This window comes from Pseudochaenichthys georgianus, chromosome 16 (assembly GCF_902827115.2).
Source record: "Pseudochaenichthys georgianus chromosome 16, fPseGeo1.2, whole genome shotgun sequence".
NCBI classification, from domain to species: Eukaryota; Metazoa; Chordata; class Actinopteri; order Perciformes; family Channichthyidae; genus Pseudochaenichthys; species Pseudochaenichthys georgianus.
In genome coordinates this window covers 28,745,677-28,766,535 of record NC_047518.2, presented here as the reverse complement: position 1 = coordinate 28,766,535, position 20,859 = coordinate 28,745,677, and the positions used below count along the sequence as shown (strand labels likewise).

Genomic DNA, 20,859 nt, shown 5'->3' with positions numbered 1-20,859 from the left:
GTGTTTTAATAGTTCAGTCAAAGAACTGAAAGGAAAAGAGCGATGCAATAGTTTCTTATTTTATCCTCGATTTAAGGCAGTCAGCTTTTCTTTTTTTTATAGTAAAGAGGAGGGATTAGGAACATCCTATTGTACGTGTTCCCCAGACAGTCTAAGTGATTCCCCATGCACAGGAAGAAGCTGCAAATAACTCATGCTCCCATTTCAGAGTCCCAAAGTAACATCTTGAAATTGTAAAACCATTTCTCCCATGATGCCTCAATAGTGCACTTTTTTAAAATCATTTTTTCAAAGCCTCTTCCTGTGATCAAGGTATGAAACTGATATACACTGAAATTGGACCCTTGGTAAGACATCTCGACAGGTTTCTGGCCCAGCGATGTTTGCATTTCTAAATTCAGATGCTCCAAGAAAGCATCCCTGACCAGCAGCGGTCGATAGCCATTAATTACAGGGTGCAGGCACTCAATGCAGGTCGATATGCAGCGGCCATCTCACTGCCCGCTGGGTAATTATTTCCCAGACCTCATTTAAAGACATTCGAGTTGTGGAGTGAAGGGGACAGTAACAGGAGAGAGGAAGAAAGAAAACAGACGTCCGTACAAAAGTGAGTGAGGGGAATAGTGGAAAATCATTTCCATAGGATTATCATCTTCCTGCTTGTGTGTAAAATCATACTTTTGGCCGTGTGTGACTCCTGCAGTTGTCTCAGGTTGCACCGAACACACCCACAAAACGTTGCATCAATAAATCGGTTTATTTAAAAGAATATGTTACAATTTATTACAGTAAGCGACGTAACCAAACAATCTCTCTGAAATCTTACATTTCAACATGTCAAAGAATCTGCGGGTTGACAATCTCCATCCTCTTCTTAGCGTGACTCTTCAAAAGCCAAACTATCAGGTGATAAACTGAACAACAAAGATGCTCCAATGAACATATTATCTTACTAAAATAAATACTGTTAGTGACACTAAACTTTAGTCAGCATGAGAGAGAGAAAGAAGGGGGGCTTAGTGCATACTTGAAGGTGGGCAGATCAGACAATGTCAGAGGATCCACCACGTCAGATACGCTCCAGCAAGCGGACAAGAACACTGGGAAATGCTTTCAGACTTTAGGGTCGCAGGTCTCTAAATTCAAGGCTCAATGCGTTCATTAAACCTCCTTTACACACCCACCAGGGTCTGCTGAAGGTCATGAATCACCCAAAACGGCTTCTGTGAACAACACCATCATTATAACAAGCCCTATGAGCAAGTGCCAATCAGAATCAATCTGTGACTCTTTACTTGCACGCAGTAACAGTAATACTGTTGATAATGTCATAAGGAGCTAAATAAGATTTAAATAATGGTTAACTGTCATTCAGTGGCATCTTATACTTATTTGATTACCTCATTTAAAACAAGAAAATAACATGAAGTGTCATGTTGTAATGCATAACAGTGGACACATATTTTTCATGTGATTTTAAATGAATTGATTTGGACGAAACATGAAGCAGCTTTTGAGTTAAGCAAGATCTTTTAAATTGGCTTTCTAAATGAGTTCATAATATGATAAACCAGTTAAGATGTTATGGTTGTAGTATCCCAACATAACACTGGGCAATTATTAACATTTAATGTCAGCAGTTCAGAGTTTAGCGATGTAATAACGTATGATTACAAACATGTATTTAATTGTCAGCCTGAAGTCTCATTGGATCAAATAATCATGTTACAAGAAGGTTACATTTTTGGTTCGTCAGTTTGTCAGAAAAACTACCGTCAATTTTCATATCAATTGTTTGAAGAACCCTTCACCTTCTGGATCCGGATCGCAAGGCGGATACACACATTCATTTTCACTTATGTAAACGACCTTGGCGGAGGTCTGTTCTCTCCGAGTGTCCTTTCTGGTACATTATTATTACGTTATACTACGAATGAGAACATTAGCTGTGCTCATTTAGAGGGACATTGAATTACACTGTTTACTTCATTACACTGCAGCTGTGTGATCGGTTTTCTACCTAGCCTTTAGTTAATGTGCCGTTAACTTCATATCTGTTTAACGTTGATGAAGTGTGCAAGCTGCCCTTTTTCGCGAATAAAAATCTTCTTCCCACTTAACCTGAATCTGGAGTGCATGAGCAGTTCAACAGTACAGCGAAGTTCCAGCAACAGAAATAAATAGTGCTCCAATTAGAAAGGCCTTTTGAATTACAGGCCTATTAAAAACCCCTTGGGAGCTTTCAGGAGCAAAGCAATCAGGGCCTGTTAAAGAGCAGAAGGAGGAGAAGGACCCCTGCTGTCTCTAATGGGGAATGCATGCTCAACATATTCTACTCCACTGTCTGATCACTGCTGCTCTACAATGGTCTCAAAATATGAACATGTAGTGTTCACATAATACTATAAATACAAACAAGGTGAATGTATGGCTCTGCACACTGCACCTGTCGTCTGATGGTGCAGTGGATAACAATAATGTTGTAATTCAGTCAGAAATGAATGTAAACCAATCTGCTTCTTCGGTTACATCTCCCACATTAGGGGGCTGTTAATACTGTCGGATAAAGTGCAACATTAGTCTGAAATGTAAAGTGTCAAGTCATCACAGCTATGTCTCTGAATGAAAAAAAATATTTCATAACGTGTTCACTTTCTCTCTCTCTCTTCTGTCACATTACAATGTTAATAGGTTTGTTTTATAAATGCAAACTGGTCAACAAATCAATGAAAATGTTTGTATGCGACATAATTAAACGATGACTTACATTCTGAGGGCCTCACTCTGGTCGGACCCTTGCCTTTTGGGGCCCCCAGCACGCATTAACATGCACAAACACACCTGCACGCTAACAACTGGCCGTAAATGGACACACCACTTCCTGTGGTCAACCATCAGTCTCGCTGATCAGTGTTATCTGTGTTCCCCTTTGCGAGCACTAACACTTTTCCTTGTTAGTCCCACAATATTTCCTTATTCACTCCAGCTTGCTCTTCCCGGTAGGACAACTTCAGAGGAGGCTAACAACCTCCCCACGGACAAGTCACATTCCACTTCAAGTCCCGGCCAATAAGAAGAAGGCCTGCATGAATCCAAGTCTGGACAGAGTTCTGCTTATGCGTGATTATGGTGCGCTGGATTCAAGAGTTCTGGTTCACGTGTCTGTTGCTTTTTATATTTCGGTTTATTCGATTTGTTTATTTGCAGGTGCTTGTTGGTTTACATGTGTCGGGGGTAGCTTTTAGGTTGTAGCTGATGAAGTGTAAAGGATGACCAGGTAGTTAATAGCTGAGCGTAGCTGGGTCCGGGGCTAGATGAGGGCCGGTGGCGGTAGCGGTGTTGAGTTAAGAGGTAACAATCTCCCTCCCTAGGTGCCTCCATCCCTTCTGTGCCTCAGCAGCTGGAAAATATTCTGAAACAGAAAGAGCATTCAGGAGGAAGACACACTCCGTAAACAAAAACACAGAGGAATTCACCCAGGCTATTGATTAATCGTATACTGGACAGAGGCAGGCAAAGCCTTACCTTGCCACACATACCATCTTTACTGCAGTTCTTATTGTCCTTGTCTGTAGCCTCCTCTTCCACCTGTAGAAACACACACATTGCAGGTGTGAGTGAAGCACCCAATGGCTTGTAATAAAACACATTACAATGTTTGGAGATGGTCCTTACCTCCTTCCTCCACTTCAGCTCACAGAAGACTCTCTCGAAGCACTCATGCATGTAGTTAAACTGGACATCGGCCACACAAAGAGAGAAACAAACATTTAGATTTGATATGGTTTACATATTTCTCTTGAGAGGAATGGTTTGATATGTATGCGTATTTGCTTTCAATGATATTCATAACACTAATTTTCTGTACTTTTATATAAGGTTAAAGACAGCAGGTAGTTAGCTTAGCAAGCTTTACTCCGTCCAATGGCAAGAACAAAATACACCAACCAGCTCACTAATTCTCACTAATCTGCGTTATGTTTAATCCTGACAAAAACTGAACCGTCAAACGTAAATGTACAGTTTTAGGGAGAGTTATGCGCTACTTCTTGGCTAGAACCTTAAACTTCCTAGAGTCTCCGCTTGTTGCCAGGCAACCGCTCACAGCCAATGAGTAGCGTAGTGTAAACGGCCAACACTTTTGTTTTGTATCGATTAAACAAATGAGAGGTGAGCTTTAGATGTGCTGGTAGACACATCCATTCATTTTGTCTAATCTTTATGCTGAGCTAAGTAAACCGGCTGCAGTAGATTCATATTGATGAGAAAATATTTCCTTAAATATCACATTTTGCCCGTGAGTTATAGTTCAAGAAAAACGATTAATTGATTGTGTTTATTTCTCTTGGAGCTGTAATTTGACTGGTATAAGATGAGGGCTATTAGCATATGCAAATGAATGTGCGTGCGATACTCACATAGGGTGTAAATATCTTGACCCATCGTGGTTTCTTCTCTCCTCGTGCATATTCAAAGCAGAAGGCCATGCCCTCTTCATCTGTGTCCCACCGCTGCATCTCACCCCAGTCAAATGCAATCACCTGGTTCTGGAACAATATTAAGGCTTTAGAACACTTACTCCCTTATACATGCAAAATATGTCTATTTTTTTTTACACACACACACACACACACACACACACACACACACACACACACACACACACACACACACACACACACACACACACACACACACACACACACACACACACACACACACACACACACACACACACGCCCTTGCCTCGAATGTCCCTTCCTCGGTGCAGGCGTGCAGCTTGAAGTGGTGAATGCTGATGGCTGTGATGACATGGCCTTTACGTCGCGAGTCGCAGGAACAGTGTGGGAATAGGATCTCATTGTATCCCTCGCAACCCCTTAACAAACTCAGATACTGAGAAAGAAAGAGGACAGAAGAGACAAGTATGTTTTTAACTATATATTACAATATGTACTTCTTCAACTGACTGAAGTTTAGATGCAGGATGCACCTTCAGATGTGTAACTCTAACTAAGCTTAATCAACCAAATGCAGAGAACATTCACTCACTTGATTTATTTGCTGTAGCCCAACTGATCTGAAAATAGGTAATCGGTATTTACTAGCTGGGCGAGGTTACATCTCTCCAGAGCAGGTTCATTTATTTATGTTTTTTAGAAAAACTCAATATTTCCAAATCTAGACTCTCCCTGTAAACTGAGGGAAATGTGTGCCTTTTGCGCTTACACACATTTAAAGGAGACTGATCAGGTGAGAGAGGGAATGGTAATAGCCACACTTCGTAATTGCTATAATAAGTAACTCTATCTGTCTATCTATCTGACAGCAAGTTCCCCAGGAGCAGTAGAGAGGAGCTGTTTGGTGTCTGGTGAATGTGAGAGACTGACCATAGACATCTTCTTCTGCTCCGCCAGCTTCTGCAGCTGGTAGGACTTCTGCTCTGCTTTGACGAAACCTTTCTTCACATCATCAGCAGCCTGCAATGAACAAATAGGGGAAACTGTTCAAACAAACCCACAAAAACCTGATTCATACACACGCTGAAAAGGTCAAAAGGCATATGCACACACCTGGTTAAAGAAGTAGTTGACAGCAAGCTGGTTGTCATTGAGCAGAATCTCCTCTTCAGTAGTGAAGAGCCACTTTCTCAGGGTGAGGCAGGTTCCTGGGATGGCTGAGGTATAGTTCTGTACGTAGAGCTTGTGAGGGAACTCGTTGGGGGCAAGCTTTCGCACTGAGGAAGAAAGAAAGTGAGGGAGGGGAGAGAGAGAGAGAGAGAGAGAGAGAGAGAGAGATATCCTGTTCTTATGTGTCTGCGAAAAACTGTTGAGCTGTCACTTTTGCTTTTGAAATCTTGTAACTATTTTGCACCCAGAGTAAAGATAAAATAGCATTTAGTGACAAATAAGTAATATGATACATGTTCTGCATAGCACTCTCATCTTGTTGATAAAGTGGAAGTTAAAAATAAAAATAAGAGCAAGAGTTGTTACAGAGGTGAGAAGGACCAATGATTTACAGTGAAAGTCCAAATGACCAATTCTTGGTCAATCAGGGTAACAACTCTGGATATACATTACAGCATTAAAATTAAGGAAATATATATACTCTTTAAAATTGTTACATTTTGAAAAGGTGAAAAGCTGAGAGGGGATTTATCATCGTGTTGCTGCTCCAAGAAGAATACTAGCTGGTGCCTTTGGTCTGAATTGGAAATGAAAGTGTAAGACTTTTGAAAAATACGGATGTTCCTGCCCACGACTGAGAGGTACAAAATACTTTCTAATTTCTTGGGAGGAAGAGACATGTACGCAAAACTCTCTCTTGAATACTGCTATTGTACTGTTGCTTCTGCAGAGCACAACATTCATAGAGAATACATGCAGTGGTGCTGCATAGGTTGAACATTCTTCTGATATACAGTAGATGTATTTAGCTGCTTGAAATATCAAATTATCGTCATACCAAACTAGCCTTGAGAAGGTGAGGATTGGTTGAAGTGACATCTGAACATTCTTGCACAAAGGCCTTCTAAGATATTTGGCTGTTTTAGTCAAAACATGGGAACATTTTCAGTGTAGAAAGGAGCATGCACAAAAACTAAAAGCTCAAATGCACGTTCTTACTAACCGAAGGTGTGGTTGATGACCTCAAACAGAGCGAAGTAGCTGGCTGTTACACTGTCCATCCCTAGTTTCATAACCACAGCCTGAATAGGAAAGACGGAGAGAGACAAAGTCAGAGAAGGTGAAGAAACAAAACTGATAGGGCCCTGGTTATAATGCGTAACTGTTTTCAGGCCTGTGTGTGTTTTTACCTGGTACACCTGGTCTGTAGTGGAGTTTTTACGAACTCTGGCGGTTAGCGTAGTTTTGTCGGGCATGGCTATTCTTAACTCCACATCAGACACGCCATTATAGTTCTATGTAATAGGAAGGAGAGACAAACTGCACATGAGAAACAGGCAAATGACCACAAAAAGAAACAACCGTGTTTTATTTTTTTATTTTACCTCATCTGATTCAGACAGGAACTCCTGCATGATGTCACTCTCGCCAATTACCCGTACAGAGCACACTGCAAGCAAGAGATATAAGAAGGCAACCGTTTTTTATATGGAATAACAGCGGTCATGCAATGGCACAAACCATGTACTTATGGACTCTGGGGTGGACAGTATGTCTTCCAGACCTTTCCACACTTTTTATCCCAGTATTTAAGTTTACAACGGGATGATACTGATTACTACTTTCTATCTTAACATTTCATTTTCTCTGACCTTTCTCTAGGTATTCCTCAAGACCCCTGCGTCGCGCGTCCAGCTGCTGCTCCGACAGTGAAAAAGGCCATTTCCCGGGCAGTTTTGGGAACGTAAAGTTGGCAAATTCCCTCTTCAGATTTTGGTGTAAGATCACAAACTCACGGTAACGCTTAGAGCATAGCTGCCGGCCCGCCATGTATACATTATATACCTGAAAGAGAATGCAGAGTTGGAATATAAAACACAATGGCAGAAGTTGAAGACAAATCCTCCTGCCGTATGAGCTGTCACTTGAGCTGCCAAGTGTTCTCAATATTCTCATTTAGCCATCTACGAAGCCATCCACAAGTGCACCCACCACAAACTTTTCCTGGTTGAGCTCGGTGTGTTTGTAGCTCGGGACAGAGATGGGGACAGCCTGCTTGTCGGAGTAGTCATAGCAGGACAGGGCTGAAACGTCGTCTCCGGGATCGAGGCACTCGGCCTCCTGGGGCGGGACGGACAGCACGGCCAGCACCAGCTCCCTCTCTCCGGCCCGGATCAGGTCCACCACCTGCTTGTGGGTCGCTCCCTCTACATTTACACCATTTCTGTTGGAAAGCAAGAGGAAGAGATGTAGACTATTGTCAAGCTTCTTTCTTTGTATTAATGCAGACAGAGCATTATTTACTACTTCAGTGTTTCCCCTAGGTTTACTGCTTTGAGAGAGAGGAGCTGTGGATTATTGTTATTGATTAATGCATCAGTGTTTCTTAGGGTCAAAAACACTAAACTCACAACTTAAAATGAAAGCGTTAGTAGTTTTAATAAAAGAGCACATGTTCAATGTGAAAAGTGACAGTAGTTATAGATTATTTGCAATTTGGTGCAATATATATATATTAAAAAAGAATAAAAAAAAGAATATATATTCTTTTTTAAACACCTTGAATTTCAGGGGGGGTGCGGGGCTCCGTTGGCAGGGCTCCGTTGGCGGGGCGCAGCGACCCTCCAAGACAATGGTAGGGGAAACACTGCTACTTGCTTACATTATTTAACGTTTACTAAGAGAACTACTTACATTGTTAGTGTGTATGGCACATTATGCGGCACATATGATAACATTATGTAAATAATTCAGCGCCTCTTAAATCACTTTTATTTATTTCCGTTCTCACTTCTTCTGTCTCACTTCTTCAACTGCATACATTTTTTCGAAAAAAAGGTATCAGGTTAATATGGCTGTTGTTTGGCCATGATAGTCGTGTGGAAACCTGATATTGGGACAGCCCTACATATCTCTAGAAATATATCACATAGAACATGAGTTTTGAATGAAATGACAGAAAAGAAAATCAAGTGAAACAGCTTCTGTTTATGTGTGGCAGACGGAGAGAGGCTATGGCCTTAAAGCCACTCTAGACTAAAATCTTCCCCCGGAGGGAATAACACTTTTGGGTTATGTCTTTTGTATGTCCTTTTAGCAGGCATGATTATGACTGTTGTGCTCCTGACCAATGGCTTACTTTACTCAAAACTAAAGAAAGCATTGTATAATATATCAGTAAATACTCAGTAATAAGTATGTGCTTTATATTCTGTGCAAATGTAATGAACTGCTTCAACTTAAACAACAGCTAACACAAGTTAGCTTGAATACATTGACCTAATCTTTTCTTTAAACTTGTTTTACAACAGACAGAAACCAACGAATTACTGAAATGTGAATATATAAGATCATTTGCATAACCTGAGTGCAACCCGGTTATACTTTGGGTAACATCTTAATCACTATTTGTGTGGCATACATCTGTTAGTAAAAGCTGGCCTTGGTGTTCTATATATATATATATATATATATATATATATATACCTAATAACTCAATGCAAAAGATAACTTCACAGCAGCATGCGACTAAATCAAGGAAAACCTTCTGAGCCAGGTGCACAAAAGATGATTATTGAGGTGGAAATAAGAAAAGAACAAAAGGGGAGGGACACAAATACAACTATATTTATGTACTTATTCTGCAGGTGTAGTAGAAGAAACCCATGTCTCCTACTACACAACATACAGACTAAGCATTTTGGCAGACTATGACTATATAATAAGCAGCTGCATGATCTAGGGCTCTCTGCTCTTGCATTATCAGCACTTTCAGGGCATATTTAGCTTTTGAGAGACATTTTCCTGTGTGTCATATTTATTTCATATAAATAATTCAAGGATAGAGTCATTTTTTAATATATATATATATCTCTGCTGAAGATTAAAGTGTTTTATATGTATGTATGCCACAATGATATACAGTAGAACAGGAAACAGGAAACACTATACATTTGCTTTATCATCGAGCAAAAGGCCCAACATTTTTTCTTGTACTATTGATTATTCTACATCAGAGACTCAGGAAGCGGGAGTTGTTTGTAAATGTGCAAAGAAGTATTGATGGAGAAAAGCGTAAAAGAGGCTCTATACCACTGCAGCTTATCTGCAGGTACTTCATCGTTTGCTTACTGAGATATTGTGAACATACTATGCCTTGAATGAAGGGAGCAATGCTCTATGTGTTGAGACTTAGTCATATCTGGGCCTGCCTTATCTACTGCATTATGAGGCACAGGAGAGGAGACAGTACCCTTCAGATAATAATGCTAGTAAAGTATAACATGTTAAAGCCTACTAGTGCATGGATAGTAACCAAACCATTACTTTCAGTTAACAAAGCCAATTTTATAAGGGGGTGACATATAAAATGGATTTGTATCCAAAAATGCATAAACATACATCCACATGCTTCCACACAACACACACAAAATAATGGGGTCAACAAACTGCCAGGTTACTGAAAGCCATCCATTAACAAAGCAGTGTGCAAAAACCAGCCAATGGGACACAGGGTTTTAGAGAAGGGAAGCCAATCAGAATTGAACTGAAAGCAGCCCTCCCTTTCTGCATCACCTTTTTCCACACAGACACACACACTGCATTGTAAGTACTGATGCTGAGCTGTGTGCTCCTCTCCATAGCAACAGAACAGATCCTAACATAAGTAAACCGTCTCCATACATACTAACATCACACTATCCTGAATGCAGCTGCACACGTCAGTGCTCACTGATAGTAACACCAATGTGTTAACTGACCAACTCACCTTCATGATCAATTCTAGCAAAGCAGGCTATGGCTATTGGATGTAGTGTGTTATGCAGAGAGACATACTGCATCTGGTTCCATTGATATTAATGTGTAGCTAAAAGGAGTGACTTGAGAATAACTTGGCATGCTGTGGATGATTAGGTTTCAGTATGACGGGAATTCCTAATGATCCCTGGGCTTTTTTCTGTCTGACACACAGACATCCTTTCATGAGGATGAACGGTGGCTCTGCCCTGCAAGACCAGCATGATGGTGCACGATCACACAGGCTTTTAGGTGATTCTCTCAGTAACGTTAAATATAAATTAAATTATGCTCATTGGTCCTGCTTATCTCAATCTTCATTAACAATCATTTTGAGATGCAACAGTCATGTGTACGTTACCCAAAAACATGCAGTCGGTTAAGCTAATATAGCAGCCACTTACACTTCGAGAATCCTGTCGCCCTTGGAAATACCGGCTCTGTCGGCGGCTCCTCCCGGTAGGACAGCACTGACATGTTGCAGGGGAGCGTACAGTTCTCCGTTAATGCTCCGAAGTTGCCCACCTTCACTGACTTGTCCCCGAACATTAAAGCCATATCCCGAGTCAGACTTCACTATCTGCACCAACCGTGGGCCTGAAGTAACGGTGGTTGCCTGGCAGCTGCCCGGCGTAACGTTACCGCTACCGGAGCCGTTACGCGAAGAAGGGTGAGGTAACGGAGGGACCGACGAACAAATTCCCTCTCCCTCGACGTCCGCCATTTTTCTATACTCTTTGTATCATTCACTCCAATTCTGCTAACGATAAATATCCAATAAACATTAGCTTGTAGTAGCAGGCTAATCAGCTTGGCTAGCTAACTGACCGAGATCTCCGGAAAGAGCCGACAGAGTTCGATGATTCACGAGCGCGCGCCCCAGGATGTGTTCCATGTGGGTCAGACTCCTTCCCGCGTGCGGTGAGTTTCCTTTCCTGTTTAGGCCATATAATCAGTGGTTTAAAGTAGGTATATTTACTCAAGTACTGAACTTAAGTACAATTTTGAGGGACTTGTACTTTACTTGAATATTTATATTTACATGTATGCAAAGACTCCTGTTTGGCCACTTAACATTCTCTGCATAATTTTGCTGAAAAAGAATTCTGAACATTGATAACTTGCAAATTGGTCCTGCTACAAAATCTCTACTATTTTTGTTCTACTTTGTTTCTTATTGCACTATTTTTATTTATTTAAAAAAATGTGAGACAAATAATAATACAATAAGTAAAATTATGCAGAGAATGTTAACTTATGTTACTACTGTTTTGCTTCTTTCCTAAAAACAATCATTAGAACAATCAATGGATATGTCAAACAAAATAGACTAGAATATAAAGAGAGATTCCTTAGTTAGTCGTTTTATAAACTCTTTAGCCTTGCTGTGAAAAACCCTGACAGAGGCATGCATGTACCTATCAATACCTGCATGCCTGTCAGGGTTTTTACATGTAGTCATTTACTTTGTACTGGGATGCACCCTGCAAGGCCAAATGTGCTAGTTTGACTAGCGAAGGATATTATTCTAAAACTTAAATTCAATATTGGCCATGAAGAAAAAACAACGTTCATAAAGTGTGTCACGTACACACAGAAAAATAACCAACGCAATAACAAAAAGGAAAGTTCACTGCAGTCAAGATATTGAAACATAAATGAATGCAATCAATGAATACAAACAGAACACGTAAAGTAAACATGTTAATAATAGAAATGTTATTAAAATACATTTTTGAAAGTGTTTCAAAAGAGTACACTGAGGTAATAGCATTTGTGTCCCTTTTCAGACTTGGTGTAATTATGAATATTATCTAAGGTAATTAACCCCTCTGTTAAATAAATTGTGAGCCATAGTTAGTATGTAGCCTACAAGGTTATTGGAAACACAGTGGCCTATTCTAATGCTGATAGTTGCTGGTTTGTTTAGGATTATAAACCATGCTGGTTATTTTGGTATTTCATCTATTTCATTACTCATTGTTACATAGAGTTTGGAGAATATGTATCCTACCTCTTTGTGTAATTGCCCTTTTCTCCTCTTAATAAGATCATTGTTAATCTTTTAAAATGACTCATCTAGTTTTCACCTTAGAAGCTCTCTCAAAGGCTGGTACTCTATAAATAACGTTTACCTGCAGGGTCTCAGCTTAACTGCAAGGGCAACTTTTATTATAAAACATCATCCTTTTGAGAGTGTTCTTATAGGTTTGTCACAAGATAAAACTCTTTCTACCAGGAAGCTTTATGAATACACCCTCTGACATTGTGTAAGCTTTTCCGGAGAGAACAAATAAAGAAAAAAGAAAAAACCAGGGCGTGGGTGCTTGAAAAGTGGGTGTGTCAACCTCTCTATATCAACCAAGGTGTCCGTGATCTCTTCACAAATCCTACTCTTCCATCCTTTCTACCTACTCAGGCTTTCATTGAATTTGGTAAGTGAACATTTTTCTTTAAGTCCATTAAGACATTACATTGCATTTAGCTGACGCTTTTATCCAAAGCGACTTACAATAAGTGCATTCGACCAAGAAGATACAAACTTGAAGAAAACAGAATCATAAAAGTACTCAGGTTTTCATAGAGCCAAAACATTTCAAGTGCTACTCAATTGGCTTTAGATAAGCCAGCCCTTTATTAGTATATAAGTGCTCTGTTAGTCATTTTATTGCTCGAAGTGGAGTCGAAAGAGATGAGTTTTCAGTCTGCGCCGGAATGAATCATTAACCATTGTGCATTTGAATTGTCTAAATAGTTGATATCTAAAATGTAGCATTATGTTTTATTAGTGCTATGTATAGGATTTAAATGTCAATGCATAGAAAGATTATAGCAATTCTCTGATTTACATATTATAGTGACATTCATCAAAATTGTGGGAATACTGTCAATTTGAAAATGCAAAGTTGTTTGAAAAGTCATGCAAAAGGTAGGAGAAACTGAGATGAATTGAAGGAGGAACAACACATAAAGGGAGTTTGGAAATCAGACTAGATGTGTTTGGTTGCCTTGAATTGTTTTGGAAAGATGCAGAATTGCCTCCCACACCAAATCACTAGCTTTTCTCTTGCCCCACCCAAACATGACTTTATCATGTCTGTTGTTCAAAACCAAGGTTACATTTAGTAATTACCCCTTAAAGAAAAGATGAGAAGGCAACATATGAGCAAGACTTTATCGCACCATTTTAAAATAATCAGTAATGTTCACAAGACAAATGATGGTTGGGAAATAAGAATCTTGATCCTAGCACGCTCCAAGAATCCATTTATAAATAAACACTGAACTTCACAGTCAACAGCATTTTTTTCATTTCAGCAAACATGCCCATGCTTGAAGAACAACTGAAAGGATTGAAGAAGACCTTCGATAAGTATGCTGGAAAAGACGGAGACAAAGGTTCACTGAGCAAGGCAGAACTTGCTAATTTGTTCCACGAGGAGATTCCTGAAATGGCCGTAAGTAAAAAGATGAAGCACTATTGTAATATAGATCTGTGTATGCCTCTGTTTATGTTTTAAAATCTAATACAAACTTCTGTGGACTTTATCTCTTTAGGGGGACAAAAAACAGTTAGACCAATTCTTCGCCAGCCTGGATGGGGACAAGGATGGAAAAGTTTCCTTTCCAGAGTTTGTCCAGTTTGCAGCAACCTTAATGTTGTTGTACAGCGCATTCTAATTTGGCAACATTGCCTCAGAATTATTTGCCTTAAAGAACCTGAAAGGTGCTGTCTTTGAGCATAAATCATTGATTTTTAATATCAGCTAACTAACAACTAACAAAAATAAATGTTGTCACATTGTATAATTGTTTGTGTGTGTTATTAAACCAAAGACAAATGGTGAGAACTCCTACAGTCAGCCCTCTCTTTAAAATGTGCATACTCTGAAATGTGCATACTCTGAAATGCGCATACTCTGAAATGCCATAGAACATGTTAAAAAATACAACAATCCAACTTTTTTTAAACTTTAAAACCTCCAGACCAAAGTGATGTATACAACAACAACAAAAACAAATAAAGGTAAGAACACAAAACAAGAATACAAATATCAGCCATATAATAAAAAAACATATACAATATAAAAGCAACAATCTGCAAACTGCAGAACGCTAAGAGAAGAGGTGGGTTTTGAGACTTAAGCTGAGAGAGGTAGGGTGCAGCAGCTCAGAGAGGTGGGGCGTAGCAGCTCAGAGAGGTGGGGTGTAGCAGCTCAGAGAGGTGGGGTGCAGCCAGGCCATTGAGGGATTTAAAGGTAAATAAAAGAGTTTTTAAATGAATCTTAAAATGTATGGTTTACAGGTTGAATTATTCCTTTTATGGCCACCCTCTTTCTTTCTTTTTTTGTATAACTCTTCCGCTTCTATTAAGCATGCTGTATATGACAGCAACATTACTTTCCAGCAAGGAACCAAATAAAGAAACTGGATTTGATTGAAAAAGATAAATGTAATTACAGTGAATATAACTACTATGTCCACCTAATATCAATTCAAACACCATGACACAATTACATCAGATTAATGATAAAAAACCTAGAGGACATTATTTGTGCGAATGCATTCCACTATAGTACTTAAATTATTTATTCTTCCCCTTATTTCAGCCAATACTTTGGCACTCCATAACTTCAGCTTATTTTCAGCTACAGAAACCATTCAAATATTAAACTATTCAGCCTGTTCAGGAATCGATGGGAAACCTTCAACTTTTTCAAAATATGTTATACTTTTTAAAATATTCAGCTTTTTAAAGTCTTTTTTTAACATGGAAGTCATTGCAATGCACAGTTGAGTATTTTCTTGCATTTAAATAACTGTTTTGATGTGTTCCAGTCAGGCTTTCGTCCAAACCACAGCACTGAGACTGCTCTTGTAAAGGTCTTCAATGACATCCACTTAAACACAGACAGTGGCAGAACTTCAGTGTTAGTATTATTAGAACTCAGTGCTGCGTTTGACACTGTTGACCACAACATATTACTAGACCGACTGGAAAACCGGGTGGGACTTTCGGAAACAGTTCTAAATTGGTTTGAATCCTACTTAAAGGACAGCAAAAACGTTGTTTCTATAGGTAAATACACATCTGAGTTGACAAATATGACATGTGGGGTACCTCAAGGCTCCATCTTGGGGCCTCTTCTCTTTAACATCTACATGCTACCACTGGCTCAGATAATGAAGAACAACAAAATATGTTACCATAGCTATGCAGATGACACACACATTTACGTAACAATTTCGCCAGGAGACTATGCTCCCATTCAAACACTGAGTAAGTGCATTGAACAAATCAATGACTGGATGTGTCAGAACTTTCTCCAATTAAACAAAGATAAAACTGAGGTAATGGTTTTTGGAGCCAAGGCAGAACATATAAAAGTTAGCGCTGAGCTTCAGTCTGCAATGTTCAAAACAACAGATAAAGCCAGAAATCTAGGTGTAGTCATGGACTCTGACCTGAGTTTCAACAGTCACATTAAAACAGTTACTAAATCAGCCTACTATCACCTAAAGAACATATCTAGGATTAAAAGACTAATGTCACAGCAGGATTTGGAAAAGCTTGTCCATGCTTTTATCTTCAGTAGACTGGACTACTGCAATGGTGTCTTTACAGGTCTCACTAAAAAATCTATTAGAAAGCTGCAGCTGATTCAGAACGCCGCTGCTCGAGTCCTCACTAACACTAAGAAAGTGGATCACATCACACCTGTTCTGAAGTCTTTACACTGGCTTCCTGTGTGTCAAAGAATAGATTTTAAAATACTGCTGCTGATTTATAAAGCTTTGAATGGTTTAGGCCCAAAATACATTTCTGACCTCCTGCTAAATTATGAACCATCCAGATCTCTCAGGTCTTCAGGGACCGGTCAGCTTTCTGTCCCCAGAGTCAGAACTAAACATGGTAAAGCAGCATTCAGTTATTATGCTCCAAATATCTGGAACAAACTCCCAGAAACCTGCAGGTCCACTGCAACTCTGACTACTTTTAAATCCAGACTGAAGACTTTTCTTTTTGCCGCTGCTTTTAATTGAACTATTCACATCTTAAACTGCACTGTAACTTTTATCCATGTATTTTTTTATTTTAATGTTTATTTTATTATCTTTTCTTTTTAATGACTGATTTTAAATGCAATTTTCTTAATGTCTTTCATTTTTTGTAAAGCACTTTGAATTGTGTTGAAAGGTGCTATATAAATAAACTTGCCTTGCCTTACTTTTAAAGTATATTCCACTTCAGCAAAACTAGTTTGGACATAAAGCCTCTAGACATGGTCTCAAGGTAATGGAACAATGCAGCACCTGTGTTAGCTTTTCACATTCACCAAATATTTTTAAATGAAAGCCATTATATTTTATGAATTGACCAATTAACCAACCTTCTGGGCATCTGGGACCTCAGGGAAGTTGCCCACATTACAGACTATGACATCATAAAATCGAGTGTTTTCTCCAAACAACAATTGAAAAACCCAGATACCAGACGGTTTACTATCACATATGAAAATATAAAACAGCAGTTTTATACAACTCAGAAGTTGGTCGTGAAAAGAAAAGTTTGCCATTCATTTGAAAGATGACATGAATCAATTATTTGATGTTCATAATAGTAAATTACCTTTCTCTTGACCACTAGAAATAGCATTAGCATAGTTGAATTGCTTCCAGTTCAGTCATTATAATTCGGCAGTTAAAATGTGAGGGGTCCCAAACCTATGGCCTAACAGGGAGAAATGATCTACTCGTGACCCATTATCTCAGGTCGTGGCCTATATGGGCATGACTTTTGAATTTGTAAACATCTATTAGTTAAAAAACTCTTACATATCTGAATAGGTGGACTATGTAATATGTCACAATACATTTAAAAAACGTAACACAGAAATAGGGTTCAATATTTGTGTTTCTTATTTTTCTATCCCTGAGACTTTTTCTTGGGGCCCCATGGGGAATCGCAATCCACAAGTTGGAAAACATTGCTTGCGGTCTTTGTTAATAATAACATTGGCTCATTCAGAACTTGTCTCTATTATATGCAGAGGGGTAAGAAGTACTCATATCTTGTGTTAAAGTAAAAGTATAAATACCACACAGTAGGAATACAAGTAAAAGTACAAAAGTACTAGCGTCAAAATATACTTAAAATACCAAAATAAAATTACTCATTATGCAGATTGCCGCTATGATTGTAATTATAGATGTCATACTGTATGATAATAAAGCATATGAATATTTGAATTTAATCAATTTTTTGAAGAAGTTCTACCCCACTACATTTATTTGATAACTTTAGTTACTTTGCAGATTCGGATTGATATATATATTCTATATAATCACATGAGAATTTTGTTAGACCTGGATAAAGTACACAAGCTACCCAGCCGTAAATACAGCAATTAAACATAGTTCCACCTTTACCAGCTGTGGCATCATTAATACATCAATTATAATCATAACATACTATTCTGAAATACGCCCATACACGCCCACTCAGGTCAGCTGATCACCTGCTCCTGAATGTACCCAGGCCAGAACCAAGCTAAAAGACCGTGCTTTTGCAGCTCTTAAACTGTGGAACGCTCTGCCCCTCCACATTAGACTTCAACACTGTCCGTTTTCAATCTTAAGTCTTAAAACCCACCTCTTCTCTTAGCGTTCTGCAGATTGTTGCTTTCAAATTGTATATATATTATGTACTATATGGCTGATATTTGTATTCCTGTTTATTTGGTGTTCTTACTGTACCTTTATTTTTACTTTTAAAGTAAATTAATTAGGAGCCAAGAGATATTATTTTAACATGTTCTATGGCATTTCAGAGTATGCTCTAAATAATAATTTAAAATGCATTTTAAACAGCTTCTTCCCCTTTGCAATACGGACACTAAATGGACTCTAAATAACCCCAATGAACAATCACAATCCATCACACCTTGAACTTTATGTATATATGTCATGATGTATGTATCTAATCTAGAAGTTCTCACAATATCTCTTTGGTTTAATAACACACACAATTATAAAATGTGACAACATTTATTTTTGTTAGTTAACATCTGTCAATCAATGATTTATAGGACCTTTCAGATTCTTTAAGCTAACATAAGAACCCATCAATGATTCATCGTTGTTTCTTCAGAACACATAATAATGATAATGTACTTTCTAGATTTTATAGAGATAACCTTAAGGCAAAGAATTCTGAGGCAATGTTCCCAAATTACATTTGGCTCATCAGCATCAACAGCAAGGTTGCTGCAAACTGGACAAACTCTGGGAAAGACACTTTTCCATCCTTGTCCCCATCTAGGCCGGTGAAGAATGCGTCCAACTCTTTTTTGTCCCCCTAAAGAGATAAAGTCCACAGAAGTTTGCATTAGATTTTAAAACATAAACAGCGGCATACACAGATCTATATACAATAGTGCTTCATCTTTTTACTTACGGCCATTCCAGGAAACTCCTCGCGGAGCAAATCAGCAAGTTCTGCCTTGCTCATTGAACCTTTGTCTCCGTCTTTGCCAGCATACTTATCGAAGGTGGTCTTCAATACTTTCAGTTGTTCTTCAAGCATGGCCATGTTCGCTGAAATGAAAAAAATACTGTCGACTGTGAAGTTCAGTGTTTGTTTATTTATAAATTGATTCTTGGAGCGTGCTAGGATCAAGATTCTTACTGCCCAACCTTCATTTGTCTTGTGAACATTACTGATTATTTTAAAACGGTGCGGTAAAGTCTTGCTCATATGTTGCCTTCTCATCTTTTCTTTAAGGGGTAATTACTAAATGTACCCTTGGTTTTGAACAACAGACATGATAAAGTCATGTTTGGGTGGGGCAAGAGAAAAGCTAGTGATTTGGTGTGGTAGGCAATTCTGCATCTTTCCAAAACAATTCAAGGCAACCAAACACATCTAGTCTGATTTCCAAACTCCCTTTACTTGTTGTTCCTCCTTCAAGTCATCTCAGTTTCTCCTACCTTTTGCATGACTTTTCAAACAACTTTGCATTGACAGAATTCCCACAATTTGATGAATGTCACTATAATATGTAAATTAGAGAATTGCTATAATCTTTCTATGCATTGACATTTAAATCCTATACATAGCACTAATAAAACATAATGCTACATTTTAGATATCAACTATTTAGACAATTCAAATGCACAATGGATAATGATTCATGTCTAAATGGACTTGTTCACTTACCAAATTCAATGAAAGCCTGAGTAGGTAGCGAGGATGGAAGAGTAGGATTTGTGAAGAGATCACGGACACCTTGGTTTATATAGAGAGGTTGTGTTACATGTGCCGCAGTTGGTGCTTGTGTGTGTCTCTCTCTCTCCCTGATTGTCTCCAGGTGCAGCATCTCCCCCAGGTGCTCCCAATCCCCAATCAGGGCCTCCTTAAAGGACCTGAGGAAGGCTGCAGTGGCCTCTCTCCTTCTCCTCTGGCTGCATGTCTCTGTCGCTGCGTGAGGCCTGTGGTTTTGTGAATTGTTAGGAGATGTGCTCCAGTTTACCTTTTTGTGTATTCTTTAATTTAGTCACTTTATTTTAGAAGGAAGTTGTTCTTAGTTACTTTAAAGTGGACCTATCACGCTATATTTGAAACATATATTGTAGGGCCATACCTATATAAAACATGCCTGTGAAGTTTTTTTTTCAAAATACCAAACAGATAATGCATTTTAGCCATGCCTCATTTTGCTCTCCTCCACCCCTGTCTTTGCATGCGCTGCAGCTGACTACGCCCCCCTGTAAAGTAGGGGGGCGAGTTACGAGCGTCATGTTACCATGCTGTTACCATGCCATGGCAACCTCTCATTCCCCTGATAGGTGTAGAGTTGGCCATATAGGCGGAGCTCCGCGTCACTGACGTCAGACTATTTTCAAATCTGGATCAGTCTGTATCAGATCCGTTAAAGCCCCGTTTTTAGAGATTTGGGTATGGAGGAAAAGAGAGAGGGTTGTGTTTGCTGACACTTGGTGAGTTCCCTGACACACCGGGGACACATATTCATGTATCTCTAGGTCGTCCTCAGACGAGCCCTCCATCGTCGCTTCCAGTCATCCCAGTTCTCCATACATCTGGCCAGTTCATTGGTACTTTGTGCTCCTGCGTCGTTCTTGAGTACGTCCATGTATAAAAGACGTACAAAGGTGCATTTTGCATGATAGGTCCCCTTTAAAGCATCAAGTTGGAAAACATTGCTTGCGGTCTTTGTTAATAATAACATTGGCTCATTCAGAACTTGTCTCTATTATATGCAGAGGGGTAAGAAGTACTCAGATCTTGTGCTAAAGTAAAAGTATAAATACCACACAGTAGGAATACAAGTAAAAGTACAAAAGTACTAGCGTCAAAATATACTTAAAATACCAAAATAAAATTACTCATTATGCAGATTGCCGCATTTCA

General features: G+C 39.0%; 1 protein-coding gene across 3 annotated transcripts; it reads right to left on the bottom strand.

The window, feature by feature from the left end:
- Positions 1–755: 755 nt before the first annotated feature.
- snx27b (sorting nexin 27b) lies at positions 756–11,300 on the bottom strand. Of its 3 annotated transcripts, none has more exons than XM_034102794.2 (13): positions 10,832–11,300; positions 7,623–7,854; positions 7,283–7,475; positions 7,016–7,080; positions 6,821–6,925; positions 6,634–6,712; positions 5,574–5,737; positions 5,391–5,480; positions 4,747–4,896; positions 4,419–4,547; positions 3,676–3,735; positions 3,526–3,588; positions 756–3,412 (listed from the first exon to the last, which is right to left on the bottom strand). In XM_034102794.2, exons 1-13 carry the CDS (start codon positions 11,149–11,151, stop codon positions 3,368–3,370), a joined length of 1,695 nt encoding a protein of 564 aa, XP_033958685.1. In that variant the 5' UTR covers positions 11,152–11,300; the 3' UTR covers positions 756–3,367. The 3 variants fall into 3 exon arrangements, with proteins under 3 accessions (XP_033958685.1, XP_033958684.1, XP_033958683.1); XM_034102793.2 differs by having other exon boundaries at positions 3,540–3,588; XM_034102792.2 differs by having other exon boundaries at positions 756–3,588.
- Between the last annotated feature and the right edge of the window lie 9,559 nt (positions 11,301–20,859).